We start from the raw sequence: 21,011 nt of genomic DNA on the forward strand, positions 1-21,011 counted from the left end.
TGCGTTAGTGAGTCATTGGGAACGGAATCCCTCCAGCAATCAGTACTGACTCACTCTTCCCGCTAACAGCTTGTTTGAGAAATGTTCGTTTTTCATTTTGGCAAATTGGCGTATCGTGACAAAGACTTAACTGTATTATGCAATTTGAAATGTGATTTTACTTCTCTTTAATGTGTAAAATATTGTTTCTTTTAGAGGAATTAACTATGTTTTCTACCTATTATTTTGTATTAGCTAAATGCTGCATCCCTCATATAGCCGGGTAGGCAGGGAGAACCTAGAATTGAGACATTCCGCTGTCCACATATTGATTAAATTTCAAGTCATTGCCAGTTGACTAGCGCAAGGCAACGCCACGCTTTGAATTGTGACGATAGCGAAGAAATGAAAATAATTTGATCCGAGTAGTAATTGAACCCACAACCGCTATTAACAGTTAAATGCCGTGCCACGATTACGCCACGATGCTCACGGATTCTATTTGTAAAGAATCCTACCCATTTATGGAAAATGATATTAAAATATCTTAATAACTTAAAGGGTTAAAAAACAAAACTATATTAATTATTAACAGGTTTTATTTACCTTTAAAAAGCGTATTCTTACATCAATATAGTATGTACTAGTATTACATATTAAAAACAAATCAATTAAAATAATATTGCTTGGCAGCATACATTTTTCATTTGACATTAAAATTAGAAAAAATGTTTATAAAATTAAATTACATTATCTGTTTTCTGGTAGTAGCTGCTCATGAGATCATTTATTATAAAAAAAGTAAATTAAAATCATACAAAAGTTTTACTAAATATGATAAAGTGAAATTAACGGTTGTATTAGAAGACATAGAATGAATGAAGGTATTTTCATATCCGATAGCACGGAAGTCCATACGAGTATAAACTATTAAAAATCTTAATAATGAAATTTTAAATAAAAACCCAAAAAGTTAATTTGGTGCAACACTGACGTATTTGCACTTTTTCATTATTTTTTTTATTAATTATCCAGTTTAAAAATCTTTATGTGAGACATTAAATTGTGTTTTCTTGAATAACTATTTTAAAATAAACATTTTTGTATTATTTATATAATATGCATTATCAACAAATGTAATTGTACTGAAAGTTAACATCGGTGGTTACAACTTAAGTAACTACTCCGGTGGTCTATTAATGATTATACATAAGTAATATATCAATAATATACTATTATAATGAAATTAAAATGTAATATAAAATCGTGATTCTAAACGAATGTACTTATTGAATTATATAATTATATGGCCCATAAAATACTTGACACAGATAAAAAAGGAATATAAAAATTGATAATTTTAGAAAAAAAAAATTATTTTAGAAAACATTTTAATCTATCTTAATTCTAAATATTAATAGGAAGCTTTCATTTTTCATAGCTGTACTTAGTTTAGGTTTAGGCTCTAAAGTCCAAAACCTAAGTCTAATTACGTAAACATTTAACATGCGAAGTTAAAAAAACATTATTGCCGAGATCACAGACTAGATTCTAAATGAAAACATCTTAATTATATAAAAAGCAGCTTCACGCCTTTTCTCGCATATCAGGCAGGATAGGCAAAGGGAACCTAGTGCTAAAACACTCCCACCTCCCCGCTTTCCGCCCAAAATTAAAGTCATTGCTCGAGAATTCAGCGGAAAATGGGGAAAAGAAGTGGTTTAATCCGAACAGAGTCTCTGAACAGTAAGTTCCCTCTGCCTACGGTGCTATGTAAGCGATGCAGCGATAAGCAATAAATTCGGCAAATAACAGTTTGAGGATCTGTTATTACTATTAATACAATATACTTCTATACGAAAATTCAATTTAAGTATAGAATACAATAAATGAATCAATTAATTGTATTATTGAAAAATATTTAGTATCTATAATTTTTTTAATATAATAAAATAACTTAATTTTAATTTTTTTGAACCAAATACGAATAATTTTGTTAGCCTCTAATAATTAAAAAAACATTAATTTTGACCTAAAACTAAATGAAAAGGCGTTATTTTAATAAATATCTGTGATAATATTATTTTTAAAGTAATAAGCTAGGTAAAAGATAAAAGATTTTTTTAATGTACCTTTTAGGGAAATCAAACCTACTAAATCTTTGCTAAACTATTTGAAATTATAAAATCCTTCAATGGAACTATTGAAGTCATTAGTCTACATATCTTCTCATATATATAAAAACCTACACTTTTAGAAGTACCAAACCCTATTTATATTAAAATTTAATAAATTGGTTCTTTTTAATAATTTAAATCTTGATATATGATATGCCATTTCATATCATTTTGTAATTTAAATTAATTTTCTTTGTCGCTCGACGCCGTGTCCGCGTGTTTCCTCAATGTCCAGTAATCTGTAATAAAATAAATAAATATTTAGAAAAAAATATATATTATAATAAAATAATCGATATACAATTTCAATTTTAATAACTACTAGTGGTCACCCGCAACGTTGTTTTCATGAACCATAAAAGGTAAGATTTACCCACAAAATACCTCCCCCCCCCCCCAAATTTTACTACCATAGGATTAGCCCAGAAAATACACAAACATATCTGTTCAAACTTATTATTCAAGTCCAGGCCTTATCAGAAAATATATCCAGATATTTCTAGATACTGCGCGGGAAAAAAAGAGATTTCCTAAATAAGAATTTAAGTAATAACTACCACTTTAAGCTTTTATAACTTTTAAATACCAAACAGTATACTGTATACCAAACACCCACGATCATATCACTAGGTTCTATTGATTTTACGTCTTATATTTCAATTGATGGAAATAAAACGAAATCTTCTAAATTTTAAGCTTTAAGCTCACTAATTTTATTGCCCACACAATTGTAATAAAAACAAAACGTTCCTTCGAATCCTTGACTTATCCGAAATCAGGTAACTTAATAACCTTTGTCATTTATCGATTTTTACGACGACATAAATATACGTGGATGTCAATGAAAATCGTAAAACTTTACTGCCCTGATTGCAATCTGCAGTTCATTTTTCAAGAACAATATCATTTACTTATTAGTAATTTAATAAAGCTTTTATATAAAAAGTGTTTATTTGTTTGAGCGCGCTACACTCTGGAAGTGATAGTTCGAATTAAAAAATATTTTTGTATTGAAAAGTATTTACCGAGGAACTCTATATATTTTTTTTAGCTTCATGCAGGAGGATCTAGGAACCTAGTGTTAAGACACTCCGTACCTATTAACACATATCCGTTCTCCATTTTCATTGTGCATTTGCATTGCGTGTCAAGTGGCGGAATTAAACGCTGTGCTCTTGTTTCATTACGTCAATTATTTAGATGTTACCCACCATGCCTAAGTTAAAAGTTAGCTGAGACAGTAGAATATGCCCTGTATCATATACAACTCTTAATATTATTGTCGTGACTAGAGTAACGAGCTGCAAGTAAAAGTTACATATTTAAATAAAAAATAAAGCTGGAATATAATGAGGATACTTTGAAACCAAATTATGAATTAATAAATTTTACGATGTGTCCGTAATCTCTAAAATTAATAAAAATTATCATAAATGTGCAGGACATTTACGATCTGGATGCTTTTTTGATATTTGATCTAGAAGTCTATATTTTATTTTAAACTCACACTGTCTTTAAACTTAAGTATAAATTACATTATTAAAGTTTGTATCTGTGTATATTATGAAATTAATAAGATTTTTATAAGGAACTTGCAAAAAAATGGTTATACTCGTAGGTTAAAAAGTCATAATTTTATCATTTTGGGCTTTACTCAAATTTTTTAGTCCCTTAATTTTATAGATAGGGTATTTCTATTTTTGTGATAAATAAAATATTGATATTGTAATAGTATGACTAATTATATTATTACATTAACAAAACAGTTATATCATTTATTTTGCAACATCTAAAAATCTATACTACTAAAGTTTTCTATTTGGTTCAGCCCGCGAATCTCAGTAACTATTGGCTCTAATTTAAAATTTCCTTTTGACTTAGATGGTCCATATATCTAGGAAGGCTATGTTATATATAACAACCCGGCTATCCCTCCAATGTTACTTATTAACTTGCATACCACCGCGCTGTCGAAGCCGCAGGTTTCAGCACTTGCAGCTAGCAACATAAAAGTACAAAATAAAAAAGCTTCTTAGAACTAAGGACGTCAGCTTAAATAGTTTCTCACTTTGATTCGCCGCAGGTTTTGTATTTATCTTTCAAATCGACCCGTTTTGATTTACACGTATTGTTACGAGACACGCCGTGGGTATTATTTCCTAGTAACGTTGCTAACAATTGTATTTTACGTGAGAATTACATACATTTTACATAAATTGTATAAAGCGTGAGTGCGTGTAATGGAAAACTGATAAGTAATCTTTTGAAGACGATACAGTTTTATATTTCAGATTTTTTATTATTAATATTCATATTACAGATACACTTTTGACTAGTATTATAGTTTAAAAATATTTTCGCCGAAATCTCGATGCATTGCGTGTTGAGTGGCGGAACTCAACACCGCGCTTCATTACCAGAGCAATAAAATATTATTTCATTCCCCCAGGTTGCATCGAACCCATAACCGTCACGTTTACAGTTACACCTTTGTGCCACCGGGCCTAAAGGGCCTAATAAAGAAGAAATATTTTATTCCTGAATTGTGAAAAAAACTATAATCTTTTAACATCTAATTAAAAATACAATAATCCTCATAACAAAGTGCCTTAAGAAAGTCACTCAGGTAGTGGGTTTGATTCTTCAACAATAGTCAACTACTTGAGCATTGAGCATACAAATATTTGTGTCAGCCACAAAAAATATTGAACCTGCTTTCTCAATATATTTTTTACTATTATATTAAAATAATAACTCACAGGTATATTTAGGTTTATGTCGAAAAAAGATTGATTTTGATTGATTCGAAGCTTTTTACCGCATAGCACCGGCCACTAGGGTTGAACAGGTTGTGGTTCGATTCAAAACCTTTCCCTCTAATGTACATAGAACCCACTACCTTCGCGCTCACAGTCAAACGCGGTCCCAATATTATAAGTACTGCTCCACCACAGCCACACAAATAAAAGAAAACGTCAATTTAATATACAATTGCAAGCTCTATTTGATTAAAGTATCTAACCGGGTTAGAACGAGACGAAAGCAAAACCTGTTCTGCCTGTTACAGAAAAAAGAACTAAAAGGAAAAAAAAGCGTCTTCGTATTTTATACTCGTATAGCGGCAGCTACCTGAGTTACGCATACATTGTTGAATTTGTTGGCGATGATCTTTTTTAGTGTGGTTTACCGTATTTTATTTTGTTCCTTTTCAAATTGAATTTAGTTTGAAATGTTTATCTGAGTGGCTTTAACTTTTGAGCCATTGTCAGAGTTTGTGGCTTTTAATACCTGTATTTTAATTCTGTTGTTCGATAACGGATTGAAAATTTAAAAAACTTTTGGACAATTTTTTTATGTTAATTTAAATTATTTGTTTTTATATAAAAAACAAAAGTTAAAAAATAAAAATAAATTTTAAATACCTGTTGATTGATTTTGTAATTCAGTGACAGTTTTATAAAGGTTTGAAATATCCAAATTACAATAAAAATAAAATTATTATAATATATTTTTTATTCGAGTACATTATGTATGTATGTCTCGAATAAAAAATATATTTACAGAATTATATTATTTTGTTTTATTTGTATTAAATATTTATCAATTAATTTCCGAGCCATTGCGTGTCGAGTTGCGGAACTCAACGACGCGCTTCCACGTGGACGAAGCCACACTTAAAAGCTAATATAACAAAAAATAAATGTCAATAGAAACTTAACCTGTACACTTGCAGCTACTTTCTCCATACTAAGCAGGTAGAAGAAGACCTTTTCGTATTGTTAAAAATATTATTGTTGAAATTTAATTAAGTCTTACATTTTTATTTGTATAGTAAATTGTTTTTTTATTTTATTTTGTGTATAGAAAATATTTATATCCAATTAGAAAAACACAATATGGCTACTTATAGTAGGTACTATTTATTTTACTTCAAATAGATACAATTTAATTAAGTATTTATATATTATGGATAGATAAAAATATACTCTATATCGCTTTAAACGTAGAAGCTTTAACTTTAAATAACACATTTTTTTTAGTTTCACGTTCAGTTCTACGCTGTATTTCGCAGCAGTACAGACCGAGGGTACCTAGAACACTCCGTGCGAATCTCAGGGACTTTTTCTTGTTACCAGAATGAGAAAATAATTCATCCCCCGGAGTAGGAATGGAATCCGCCGCCGTCGTGTTTACAGCCACACGCTGTCCCACTGCGCTACAGTGGCAACCTCCCGATTTCATCAGGTCAAAAACACAAAAAATACTTTAAAATCTAAAAGTTGCATTTTAAACAATAAAACGTATAAAAATCTAATTTCTCATGTCCTTGCTTCTTCCTCAAAGTGCTGGAGACAATTGAACAAAAAATATTGCAAGTAATATAAAACACCAATTCCAATTATACCAAATGCAATCAATTCAAAGTAATGTTGAAATGTAATTGTCGATTGTAACGATTACAGGTAGTTTATAGTAGGTTAGATTCTCCGAAGTGGCCTTCCGAGAACGCCCAAAGCGTTGTACTTCGCAAATCAGTGGTGAATTACGATCGGGACTTAATGAGCGCCCAGATTGCTACTTAGCATGCTATACACACGGACACGCGACATTTAAATACTTCTAATATATATATATATATATATACACACGCATATATTTATATAAAAGAAAGAAAGTGAAGAATGTGGAGAACATAATACTTATATCACTAGTTTGATACGAGAGAGTCAAGCGAGGTGCTTGAATTTTGGTAACACAGTGTTATGTTGATGATGTTGGAAGGTCACGTAAAATGCAAGGGCAGTCCTCATTCGGAGGGTATTCCTGATGATGTTGATGAAAGAGAACGAGGTGAAAGAGGTAAAGAGGGGCCGTAGCGTCTGTTGCTCCGTTCTCTGTGAATATCATACCAGGGTTATAGGTACGTAGGTTAGGTTATATATACATAATATAGGATTTAGATGTTATTCTTATGTAGCCATCTTATTTATTCAGTGATAGAGCCCTATATAGATACATAGAACTCAAAAAAATCGATAATCTTTTTCTACACAACATCGAGAAAAAATTTAAGCACTTAAAACAAAAAATCTACCTGTTATCCCTGTCCTTCTTGCTTTTATTTCATTTTCGCAAAATATTCTGGCTATTTAAGAAACCTTACAATATTTTAAAGTTTTCGTTTTTTTAACAATTTAAATTCAAATCTTCATGTGTAATAAAAAGTATCAAACTGTGCACTGTCCATTGGAAGGTCTTCTCCGAATAAAAAGCAATAATTAATTTGAACATTATTAACATTATAATGTGACTCGGGTCCTTTACTAAATTTATTGCAAGGGCTCATACTGTTTTTTAAATGATCCTCGATGATATTTTTGGCAAATGACAATTTCGGTCTCCTTAATGATATTATAAGTGTAGACTAGTTTTATTTTTTTTGTAAGTTAACCTTGTTTTTTTCATTAATGATTTCTCCTGGAATCTGGAGCCTGAGGGAATCGTCTCTATTTTACTAATAGTAAGTATTAAAAATTATCAATTATACATATGTAAACAGTATTGAAACACTGTTAGAGTAAACCAATAAAGACCAATATATTATATTCAAGATATATTCCATATAAAATAAATGAATGCCCTGAAACGTAAATACATAAAAAACAAAATACGAGTACACCTTTCCAAATCAAACCCACTGCCTATACAGAACCCATAAAAGTTATTTAAATCATAAGCTTTTTTATACCGGCCACGTGCAGGCTCTAACAAGATTAAGCTTTTCTTTTTTGATAAGCCTGACTTTATCGCACACGTACGCACTTGTTTAGCGAGCGTCGAAATAAAAAATGAAATAAACAATGAGATCTGGCTGTAAAATTAGTATTTATTATAGCTTTTGAGGATTATATTAAAAAATCTTGTTTCATGGTAAAACCTAAACTAAAAGTATTACTTTTATGAGCATAATAAATAGTATTTTTGTAAGGGAGTTGCTTTTAAGAATTATTGTTCTGTTACATATTTATTAACGAAATTAACATTTAACTACATTTAAGGACAATTACAAAGTTTGTGATGTAAATTTAACTCAAAACTAATTGACATTTCTGAGTGCGACTATAAATCTAAAGATTGTTTATATATATAATAGCATCACCATAAAAACGAGCTTAAGACATTTTTTGTCTTTTTCAATAAGTAAAAAACACATTAAAGAGTCAATGGCAAAATAATTTTATGTGAAACCAGTTGGTCTAATAACTATATATATTATACATATATAATGTCTGTATGGACGTATGTATATACAATTCTATGTACCTGACAAAGTTCCTTAACCTGTAACGGTATACGAAAGCCGAAGTCAACGCGAGCCGCTGTTAGTAAACAAATTTAAATGTTTTTAATAATACCAAAATATTTTTATTGCTCAAATATATTTATTTCCTCTATTCTTTTTGTAGGAGAACAGCGTCTGATTGTGAAGGCAATGGTCTTGGGTTCGATTCTTACTTATGGAAGTGATTATGATTAAATTATTTTCATTGGCTCTGATAGACGAAGTGGCGTTAAATTCCGCCATTTAACACCTAAATCATATATCATAATACTAGGATCCCTCTTTCTGCCCTGGTATATGCGTGATTCAGCGCGAAGTTGTTTTTAGTTTTTTTACCATTGACAGATATTGAAATACGTGCTCTATCGACTTGCTGACTACGTAGTTTATTTATTATACTTATCAGAACGAGATATGTTTTGGTGAACCATATTAAATATATGTTAAGTGACACTCGACAACTTATCACGCAAATATCAACGCATGGGTAGCGAACCCATGACCTCTATTAAACGACTTTAGAAGCTTTGAAAGAAATAACTTATATCTTCTTATGGCAGTTGTCAAATGCGATTAGCTCAATTGTTATAGATTAAAATTTAAAGTTTGTTTGTAAGTAAGTATTTACTAAGCGCGGTGTTGAGTTCCGCCACACAGATCGCAATTTCTCGAATCCAGACAAGGAGTGGAGATCTATGCTATGCTAGAAAAGAGCATGAAGCATATTTTTATATATCTACTATACAGGTGATATATATACGTACTATATTGATGATTCCTTAGTCTAAATATACCGGTACGGTGTACCTAATCATACATACAAAATCTTTAGAAAAATATCATATGAAAAATATTAAATTAACATTTTCCACAAGTCAAACTAGGTCGCAGTAATAGCATTGCGGTATGCAATTTCCCTACGTCTTAACTCTTATCCGATAAGCTTAAATCCTTATCAGGGCACGGGCGGTCGTTCACCGGTTTGCGTTGCATTATTCATTATGTGCACAGATTTTTGCATATTTTTGTAAAAAAACATATAAATATTTTATGTCTATGTTTTTTAAAATCACAGATTTAAATGATTTCATTGCGTTTAGTTCAGATATTAGATAAATGAAATAAAATATAAAAATAATTCTGTGATTGGTGGCACGGCTATCTAGCGTTTCTCTGTCAACGTTATGAGTTCTTGCTCAGGGGAATGAGTTAGTACATGTGCTCTCTCTGGTATAAAAAGAGCGCGGTGTTGAATTCCGCCATTCAAAAAGTTATCTCTGGAAAAGGGGGAAACAGAGTATCTTAACACTGGGCTTCTTCTCTTCACCAAAGATGCGTAAAACTACAGTAAAAGAAATGAAAAAACCAAGCTACAGCAACCATCTGTCAGCTCGTCTTCATATCAAAGTCAAAATCACACAACCACCTTGGCATTTCGAAACGGCACATTCAATTTATTTGTACGGCGAATAAAAAAGCTTTTCATTGCTTTCTTTATATGGAATGACACGAGAGTTATCAGTCAACGCGAGTAATGTATAGAGAGCTATCAAATGAAACAAAATGAATGACAGCGCTACTACATTATACCGGACATTACAATAAAACCATTTATTGAAATACTGTTCATGCAATTTTCAATCTTTCCGACTGAATATAAAGCTTAATTTAGATTGAAATTGGATGAAGTGTATTCTATTCTTTTTTTAAGGTACGTGTAATTAGGATTATTTTTTATTTTAATTTTCAATTCACAGTAGTGTAAACCGGCTTCATAAAAACACGTTTACACAAACAGCAACAAGGAAAGGCATATGTATTAAATATTGTTTCATCTTTTAATTCTTTTTATCTAAAAATATAATATTTTTTTATAATATGCAGTATAATATTGATGTTTTTCGTGGCAGAAGCCAATTTGGTATTCTATCTAAATATATAGGAGATTTATTTTAAGCAAAATATGTAACTTTAAACCTTTAGTAGCGTTTATTAAATTTGCTTACATTTTTGCAGTTTGTAATATAAAAAACGTACCATAAAATTATTTAATTTAAAAAGCACGAAAAAAAGACCATGAGTTATTTATTTAAATTTAGAATTAAATTACGAATCTTTACGCTGTGCAACATTTGCCAAAAACGTGTTTGGAAAAAAAAATAAAAGTCAAATTGAAGGGTCAATCCTCTTTAACCCAAACGGAGGTGCGCCATTACGGATGTGTCAAAAGACCATTGCATCCTTTGCCGTTTCATTTGATTTCTTTTTTAAACTTTATGCCTGTCTTATATTTCTTATTTGAGATAGGTATAGATAATCTGGTGTATAGATACTCCGTTCTGAACTTTTCACCGGTCAAAAAATCTACTGAGTGGGGGATTAAACACTTATTCGTACTGTACTCAATCAAAGAATTGTAATTTCAACTTTTTTTTAATAAGCAATTCTTACCTAATATACTAAAAATATATACTAAAAATATACTGATATTTTTCTATAAATAAATGCATTATATATAAAATATTTAAATGTTGATACCCTAATTATAAATAAACGATTAAATACAAGAAAGAAATCAAATAAAAAAACAATATTCTTTGAAGTGTACAAATTACTCTGAGTCATAAAATTAACTTAGCTATTGTTATTACATAAGCCAAAGCTCTTAAATAACAATTACTGAGGTAAAGTAAAATTTAACTATTATTATTATAAAACTACCTCGCCCATAAAAAGAGGAGATCAGCGAACCAGGACTATCCACGGTATTTTATCTAAGTCGTGATCTTTCGTACTAAAACGCATCGGCTCCCAAAGTTTTTTAAAAAAATGTTTTAAGAAAAATACTGCAACGCCATTCTAGTTTGAAATTGAAATACTGTTTGAAAGTCTTCTTATTTAATCATTTGTTATATTTGGGTAAAAATGTGAAACAAGATTAATTGATTTTTACACGATTGGTAATTGAAGGTTCCTTTAGTGACATTTAAAAAAAACAAATCAAAATTACACGAAGGACTTTATAAAATAAAAGAAATAGTGAAAATTACCTGAAGGGCATTTAAATTTTATGGCTTATAATGATATTGGTCACTTGTTTTTATTATTACTGTCGGTTAAATACATCAAGGATTCTCTTTTTACTTAAAAAACAAGAATATTATTATATTTTGTGTTCTTCTTTCTTCAACTTTTCATAAAATTAGTGACTAAATTCTTTAAAATTACTTCTAGACTGAAAGTTTGACTGGAATTTCTAAATCAAGTATTGTATGACATACATTTTCACCTCACTTTATTTGAACAATAATTGCAACTATTTAATAAAATGAATGAAATTTTAATAAAATAGTTTGAGAGTCCAAGACCTCCCATGAAATAATACTCCCATAGGCCGCGATCCCCCCGTCACGGATGTTGGTATTGGTTCCGCATCGTGTACTATGGGAATTTTAATGGAATATCATGGAGACTAGTCGTTCATTGCTTTACTTTAGATGAGCTTGAAAGCAAGAGTCTCTTTATTATATAACTAGGTTTTATCTAAGGCTTCGCTCGTATAGTCAAATGTAAATAACTGTATATACATATATATGTATGTATAAAAGATATATATTTTTATATTTACTTAGATCTGAGTATATTAATTTTTCAAATTGTTTTGCTTACAAACTACTTATCAGAGATATTTACATATATTCTAACCACACAATTTTTTATAAATTCTTACTTTTAAAACCATTTGAATATTAAAAACAAATTTCAAATAAGTTTATTTAATCAATCACCGTATTTAGATAACTAAAAATAAAACTTGAACGAGGAAACAATGGAACAATATAAGGAAGCTCAGCTCCGTCTGTCTGTACGCTATACAGCTTATTGGGGTGAGGTTACTGACATATTTAGTTAGCTATTGTGTAGAGATGAAATGTTTTATGTTGAGGAATATACTTATTTTTTTTGAGTGTAAGATTATGTTTTGGACGAGACTTTTTCGTTTAGTTTTTAAATATATAGTAAACTAATAGTTTTTTTTAAATGACTGTGGATCAGCTTTTACCCAATCCCGAAGAAATGAAAATAAATAATAATTCATTCCATCGAGTGGGGATCGAATTCACAACCGTCGCGTTACAGCCACACGATTGCGCCCCTACGCTACAACGGCCATCAAAAATTTTCTTCCTAGAAAATTACTGTATTGATATCTTATTCAATATCTGCAGAAATATCTATATATCAATGAAACAAGAACTCCTATAGTTCTTTTGAGTAGAAATCGAACTAACTACTAACCAATTCAGCTAGACACATTTTATTAAAGCTTTATATTAATATTCTTTTATAAAGTTCCCTAGGTAACTTCAGTGACGAATATTTATGTGGGAAAAAAAATATTTTTGCATAAGAACTAGTCAGTATTTGTTGAGTTGAATATTAAATAGTATATGTCCTTGAATTCACTTTACACTAGCAAACCTGTCAAATATACGTACGTGTTAATATAGAAGTGCAGTCTAGTAAGAAAATAATATATTTTTATAAGTTTCAAAATACTTTAATTATTAAGATTCTTGGCCTATCCAGAATATAGCAAGGTAGGTAAAGAGAACCTAGTGTTAAGACACTCCTATCTTCACATTTCGCCAAATTTTCAATGTATTGCGTATTGAGGCAATGAAATAAGTTCTTTCTTCCGAATGGAAATCGAACCCACAAACATTGCGTTTTCAATCACTTAGTAATTATTACACATCATTTAGTAATTATTATTTCGGGCGTCTTCTAGAAATCGTTAAAGTACAATTACGTCAGACCGTGGATACCTACATAATGATGACTGGCCAGTGTGTGACCGCGCCTCGATCGTTCACCGTCCTACAATGACTCATGTACAGGATTGAACCTGTACCTCTGAATCATACGTTTTTGTGAATACGTAATCTAATTGTAAGATGGACAGAAAAACTATTTGTTTTTAAGATATAGAAAAAAAAATAGAATTAGCTTCACATTTCATAGTAACACAGATAAGCGATACTAATATTATAAAGCTGAAGAGTTTGTTTGGTTGAACGTTCTAAACTCGGGAACTACCGGTTGGAATACTAATATTTTGATGATGGATACTCCAATTGTCGAGGAAGATTATAGACTAAATGATATGATGTCAATTTCCTATAATGCCAAAGATACTCCCCTCTTCCATTTCGAATGTGTCGTTAAATTTGACCATGCGGGCGAAGTCGCAAGCGAAGGCTAGTATAATGTAAAACCTGTTGCTGACACAATAAAGTAAACAAATCCGATATCGCAAACTTTTTATCACTGTCAAGAGCTTTCCATCGTAACATTTAAAGATTATTTTGACATATTTTAATCAGTAATCATTTTTCAGCGAGGCGCGTCGCCACACCCGTGTTTACAATTCACTATCGGAACCTAACCTAATATTATTATCAATTTAAATATTGTCACCATTTCAACAATACCTATTTATAATTCTTTTTTTTATATTAGTTTATATTTTTTCACCTAAACTTATTTTACGGTTAAACTAGTAATAATTGTATTTCTTTTTAAGTAAATATTTGTTCGATACGTAGACTCAAATAGAAGACTTCGTTTGTTTAACTATTCCCCTATGTTCTCTCTGCCTATCCTGGGCTGTGTGCGAAATACAGCGTGAAAATTATTTATATTTAATTAATTTATTACAAAAGCTTTAAAAAACCATGGTAACCCTATCCCTAGTCGTCTCGTTGTCTAGATTCCATCGGTATGTAGGTTATACAAACACGAACACGACGATATCCTGAAATTGTGCCAGTTTTGATACGAATGTATGCATTGAATAGTTTATGGTAGAATTTTTCCATAACATTTGATTTTTATTTGCGATATGGTGGTTACATATTAGAGAAATGAACCAATGTATATATAATGTGCTATAGTATTTTTTTTACTACAACTAGTGTTAAGACACTACGGAAGAGGGAACCTAGTATTAGGAAACTCCGTTCTCCACGTTTCACCCAATGTTCGAGACGTTATGTACACGAACTCGACTCTGGACTCTCTGGTATACGAATCACAGCATTGAATTATAGCACTCAAAACGCAATGTCTCGAAAAGTTCACGGAAATTGGGGAACTGAGTGAGCGTTAAGCACTACGTTCCCTCCTCCAAAGGTAGGGTTATTTTACCCTACTTTTTTATTATTATAATGGACTAACATAAATTATATTTTTCCATTATTTCCATAAAAAACCTCGGTGTAGGGGAAGATGATATAAGAGACAGGTTATAAGATTTTCAATTACCTGCAATAGACTTTTTATAACCACCTAAGTTGAAGCTAGTATTATAATTGATTTTAAAAAGAAATACAACATAATTGAATATTAAAATTAGCATAAAATTGAACGGAGTTAAAGCAAAGTTATATTTTTATTGTTTTAGTTTTATATGCTGTTATTATAATAATTAGTTTTTAATTCTATACGAAGCCAGTCATCAAAGTCAGGCTCAAAGTGTGACTGAAAACGCGAGTGGTTGTGGGTTCGATTCGTACTCGTAGAAATGTAATATTAATTTTAAATTTATTCTTATACATTTCTAGCTTCATGCACGATACACAAAGAAAGCTGAGTAAACGGAGGGAAAGGGAGGGAGGGGAGGTAAACAATAATTATTAAGGCATAAATTTAAAACTAGTACCATAAGCCATAGCTAGTGGTATTACTTAGCGGGCTAAACTGAGAGAATCTAGTGTCAAGACACTCTGATCTACGCATTCCTACCGATTTCGAGACATTGCATATTGAATAGAGGATTCAAACCTGTCTAACTGCATCGTGTTTGGTATCAATCATTTAATAAAAAAACATATATTAAATTACGATCAAAAATATCGATCCCAAGATCCTGAACCTGATAATAAACGTGCTAGCACTACAGTAGTGTTGGTTCTTTTTGTTATAAAATAATCTCGAACGTGCGTACCAAGTAAGTACTTACTCACGTAGTCAATTATAGGGAACCTGAACGTATTAGCTACTACAAGCAACTAACTATAAGTTGACAAGATTGAAAATAAATTGAATTGCTCTAAGCAAATGGGTAAGCTTTGAAAACGTTTTGGGTAATTTTAAGCTTTGTATTATTTTTACTAAATTTAATATATAAAAGTGGTTTGCATTCATATATGAATGTTGAACATTTGTGTACTTGGACAAATAATTTTAGAAAATGGATAAAGAAACCAGTCGTGGCGACAACGCGACAGATTGTATTATATTTTCATTTGAAAAGTAGTCAACGAAAGTGTCTTAATGGCAACGCAAATTTTAACATTAGGCTTTAAGGTTGAGTGAACTTGGGAAAGGAAAAAAGCTCAAAAAATGTAAAGTAAATATAAATTCGTTATTTGGAATTTACATACATATACTTTTTTGTGATAATTATAGTACACCTACGCTATGAGGTCATAGCAAGTAATATTTTACATATCATCTACAAGTTTTTTTCTAATATCTCAGTACATAAGACATAACTAACTTAGAAATGTAATAATAACTAAAAGAAACTCAAGCAATATTAACAAATAATATGGATACTAATATAAGAATGTTATTTTATATCACGTAATTGCCTCACGAGATTCCAACGCGCGACCGTCGTGCGTAATCGACAGTGGCTATTTGATACGCATTGAACTGTAAAAGATTTTTTTTTAACTTTGCTCATCTGATGTTTTTATATGGGATATGCTCTATAGGACGAGGAGTTCGCCTATTTTAAACTATTTTAGAAATATTACTTAAATTAATTTTATTTTATGTATGAAACTTATATTATTACGAGTATAATTTAATAAACCAAACGCAAATACTTGTAAAAGAAAAAATAGTTTTGAAAATTAACTGTATCTCTTTTGATCGAATTTGGACTTTTTCCTAAGTTGCAACATATTACATTTTAATCAAAAAAGATTTTATTAGAATAAAAATTTATGAATAAACATTTTCATACGAAATTTAGCACACGTGCTTAGAAAACTAAATATATATATATCATCATACAAAAATATGGTCCAGTCCCAACATCACAGACATACATCTCAAACCGATGCCCTTCTTTTTTTAAAGTCGGTTAATAAAACCCTATAATATAAAAGAAGCTAGTTTTAAACACGAATCCACGTGCTCAGATGGCTAAGCTATACCAAGCCGAGCTGAGATACATGCCGCATTCGTCTCGCGCGGTCCTCGACCTCGCAGTCGCTGCACGCTCTTACAACCAGAATAGAATATTATATAACTTCTATGCACCGGGATGAAGCCAGATTTTAGACTATATGTATATTACTTGGATATGTCTGGAAAATATCAAAGATTTCTCTTCTTGGTTTATAAATTATTGTTTTGTTGTATTGGAGTATAGATAGATAGGTTTTGAATGAACTTCATAACATCTAGACACCGGGATGAAGCGAGGTTTTAGTCTGTGCGTAGTATCTGACTTTGTCGGGGAAATATGAAATATCTCTTGGTTTTCTAATATAATATTTATTATTTAGAATTATTCTTAATCTTTTTGCATATATTTTATATACTTGTTTAAAATATTAGTGATTTATATAGGCGACTAGTATAAATATAAATTATAATAAATTTTAACGTCGATATAAATCAAATTCCTCCCAAAAAACACTTCAATAAAAAAAATCTAATTATCTTGAAGGCACGTGGTACCAATTATACATACATATTTTAAAAAACAAATGTAAATCGATAAATCAGTTCGTTCACCGAGGTCGTAACTAACGAATCTATAGTCTCATAATATAATGCCGTACGCTATAAGTTATGGAGTTTTTTTATAACATCTACCTATAGGTAGTTTATGTTTGTTAGCTTCACCTATCCTACATAGAACAGGGAAGGTAGAGAGACGTAGACTTTGCTTGTAGAGTTGTGGAACTCAACGCCGCATTATGTCTTGTTAGCATTGTAAGAAAATAAAATCCTTATTCCCTCGAGTTGAAATCGAACCCACAAACGCACTAGTAACGGTCTAATACTTCACTGAATCACGAATGCTGTTAAGGAAGAGCTTTTTTTAGATTCACTTCACACGTTTTTGAGATATTGCGTGTTGGATAATGGTACTCAACTCTAGACAGGGAAAATTAATTACCGATGCTATCTAAATTAAGGAATTTGTTTGGTCGAACGCGTTTAGCTCAGAAACTATAATAAAAAAATTAAAAAACATTTTGGACCTGGAAAGTTTATTTATGTCCTCCTAGCTAAGCTGCATGTAAAAGCTATAAAACATCATATATACATACCCACGAGCGGGTATCGAACCTACTATCATCACTGTGCCAGGATAGATTAAAAATGTTCTTAGTTGTATGAAGTTAGTTGTAATAAATGAGACACGACATTAGAAGTAACAAAAAACGCAATGGTGTACTAATGACGTAAGGGATCGTCGACCTTTCACTGAGTATCGAGTTTGGGCATTCATGGTTTGAATAACCAATCAATTTATATATAGATATAGAAATTAAGGAAGAGCTACTTCCTTCCCGTTTTTGTTGGTGAAATATTAATGTGGTTATATTGAATTTAAAATTTGGTGACATATCAAATTGGTAATATAATATGAATACTTACACTAATATATCAAAAATGCGAGGCTAGTAGCAGCGGTAAATGTGACTTAAAAGGCGATGTTAGTGGGTTCGATGCCCACTCGGGATAACTAATTATTTTCGTAGAATCTTAATAATAGATTCTCTCTGCCTATTCTCCTATGTTTGGGAAACAGCGTGAAGCAAAACTTACATATAGATGATCCCTAGGCAAATTATCGAGAGTGAAATATCGCAAATGTTTTTATTGCTCTTTTAAACTAAACAAAAATTAAAATAAAAAGCTTTTTGAAACGTATGTGTAATTAAACGTTTAAATTACAGCAATAAAAGAGATTTGAAAATTCTCACCTTCAATATATTTTAACTAATGGTGGTGGGGACCGTCGATACATTTTGTATGAAATGCAAGTGATATACAAACACTGTACAGTGTCTATATGCATTATCAATATTTACGCAACCTCTTGCCTGCACTTGTGCAAACAGAAGGTTATATGGCCTTGATATATTTAAATACTAGTCGCAGATATATGTATGACTAAGAACGTTGAACCTATCCCTGTATCCGTATAAACTTGGTTTAGCCTAATATTAAATAAATTTTCATATATATTGTTAAATTTTGACGCCGAAATTATCGCCGAATTTTATCTTTGTCTATTGGATCTTAATTTTTTCCCAGTGGGAATCGAACGGTCTTATAATTTGAGTAAATTAGTTCTGCATAACATTGCAGTCAAAAGACTAAAAAAAATTATGAGAAAAATATAAGTATCGTTTTGTATCAGAGTGGTTGATGGTCCATTTAAAACAAATACTAAAATACCCCATCACACCGGCCGTCCGTTCCCCTTTATCTAACAATGCATTACGCTCTATCTCTTCATGCCTCGTGGGTTTGGGAAGCAAACATGTAATTTGATGCCTTATTTTATCTCCCATTTAATACAAAACCTAAAACTTCTCATGGTTATACAATTATAGCTTTTTTAACGAAATATTTACTTCTATAGAAAATATTTAAGCGATCACAATCTTTTAAATATGGTGAAATCAAACGAATTACAATACATGTTTAACCTAATGTGACCTCATAAGCCGACAATAGGCCGATCAGCAAAGATACACGCCTATATGAATGCTAATGAACTGAAACGGAACGGGGGAACCACTGTCCATCTGGCCATATATGGTAGATAGACACGCAAATCCGGGTGACTGAATGAATTATTAAAAAGCAATAAATTATAATATAGAAAAATATTAAATTAAGTTAAATATACAGTTAAATTTATTGAATTAAAAGTGGTACAGCTTTGTACTACAATTGACTGTAGTGTAGCTTTCTATATAATTATGCACAATAAATATACAAGTTATATAACCTTTTAAATAAATAATAATTTAACTAACCTGTCATTTGCAATTGCCTTCTGGACGCTGGTGTGCGCGGGGTTTTCGGGGTCCTAGCAGCACGAGGGGTCCTAGGGGTCCTGGGGGTCCTTGTGGGTGTTCTTGGAGAGTTGCCAGCACTGCGTCTCGAAGGTGATCCGAGAACTCGCAAGTCGGTGTTCTCAACACACGCCAACGCCTCGGCACCTGTCCTAGGACTTTCATTCTCTTTATCTTCACAAAACTTCACTGGCGAGTCCAACTTGCTCGGGTTGTAAGGACACTCAGTTTCTACGTCGAAATTGAATCTTCTTATGAACCGTTTTCTATCCCTGGCGTACTGCTCCGCCATGAGTCGCCTGGTCTCATCCCTATCCGGGACTCCAAATAAACACTTGCAGCTTCCACGTCTCCGCCGCGGCGTGTTCACCCTGAGAGCCATGCTTGATGATATTTCGAACCTGCGTTGTTTCGGTGTACGTCCGCCAGCCGCCATGGTCAGGTGAGTTCAGAGAAACATCTGACTAATAATCTCGCGAGAAAACAGCTGTCGGCTGTGAGAGGGACGGAATGCGGGGGCGAATGGAGCACCTGGCGATCAAAGCCGCGCCAATTCTAACCTAAAAGTTATCGGCGTGCGCACGCGCATGCCTTCAGCGTACGACTGACGCTACGTTTCCCGCGCATCGGCCAGCTTCGATTTTGGCACTTGGCGCGCAAACCCCGGAGCCAAGGACGCTTTTTATACGTCTCGGGATACAGGTGGACGAAAAAGGGGCGAAATTTTGTGTAACAATAGTATAGATATATGGTATTATTTATAATAGTGCTTCTTTTTTGATTCGTGATGATTGTGTGACGTCATGCCCAATTTATGGTCAATTATTTTATGTTGTTATCGTACTATTTAGTTTGTATCAATTACAATCAATTTTTTAGTTGTAATCAAGAATTTTAGTTGTTTTTTTGTCAATTAACAGCGTGTTTATTGTGGGTGTAGATATCCTATCGTATAGGTTAACTTTGAAGCTAATTGACAATCTGATATTTCGTGTATCACTTACGTCACATGTTTTTAAGCATTTTACATGTTTTTTTTTCCTGTATTATGTAAAAATGAATAGGAGGCAATTAATTAAAAAACTTTTTATTTTGAATGTATAAATTGTAGAATAATAATGCCTATTTCTAAAGTTTATGTAGTTTTATACCTTAAATAGTGTATGTATGAGCATTTGTTTAGCTTCGCTATATCCCTTACATGGTAGGTAGGCAACGGGAACCTGGGAACTTAGTGTTAAGATATTCCGTCACACGTAGCGGAAAACAACGCCGCAGCTAGTCTTTCTTGACGGAGATAAGTGATCTTCTAAATATAAGCGTGTTAGGCTTTCAACTAATGACTGCACTTCGTAAAGCTTTATAAAAACATAAAAGTGCTTATAAATT

At 31.6% G+C, this 21,011-nt stretch overlaps 1 protein-coding gene across 1 annotated transcript; it reads right to left on the reverse strand.

The window, feature by feature from the left end:
* Positions 1-560: 560 nt before the first annotated feature.
* On the reverse strand, positions 561-20,244 carry LOC146533175 (uncharacterized). The gene is made up of 2 exons (XM_085196868.1): positions 19,584-20,244; positions 561-2,395 (listed from the first exon to the last, which is right to left on the reverse strand). Exons 1-2 carry the CDS (start codon positions 20,056-20,058, stop codon positions 2,340-2,342), a joined length of 531 nt encoding a protein of 176 aa, XP_085052994.1. The 5' UTR covers positions 20,059-20,244; the 3' UTR covers positions 561-2,339.
* Between the last annotated feature and the right edge of the window lie 767 nt (positions 20,245-21,011).

Source organism: Heliconius melpomene, chromosome 13 (assembly GCF_056956725.1).
Source record: "Heliconius melpomene rosina isolate 202511_hmr_F chromosome 13, ASM5695672v1, whole genome shotgun sequence".
In the NCBI taxonomy this organism is placed as follows: Eukaryota; Metazoa; Arthropoda; class Insecta; order Lepidoptera; family Nymphalidae; genus Heliconius; species Heliconius melpomene.

Excerpts from the sequence above, each read along its gene's own strand:
- LOC146533175 (XM_085196868.1), bottom strand. The coding sequence starts at position 20,058 with ATGGCGGCTGGCGGACGTACACCGAAACAACGCAGGTTCGAAATATCA. Across the intron at positions 2,396-19,583 it reads AAGGCAATTGCAAATGACAG|ATTACTGGACATTGAGGAAA; the intron begins GTTAGTTAAATT and ends ATTTTATTACAG.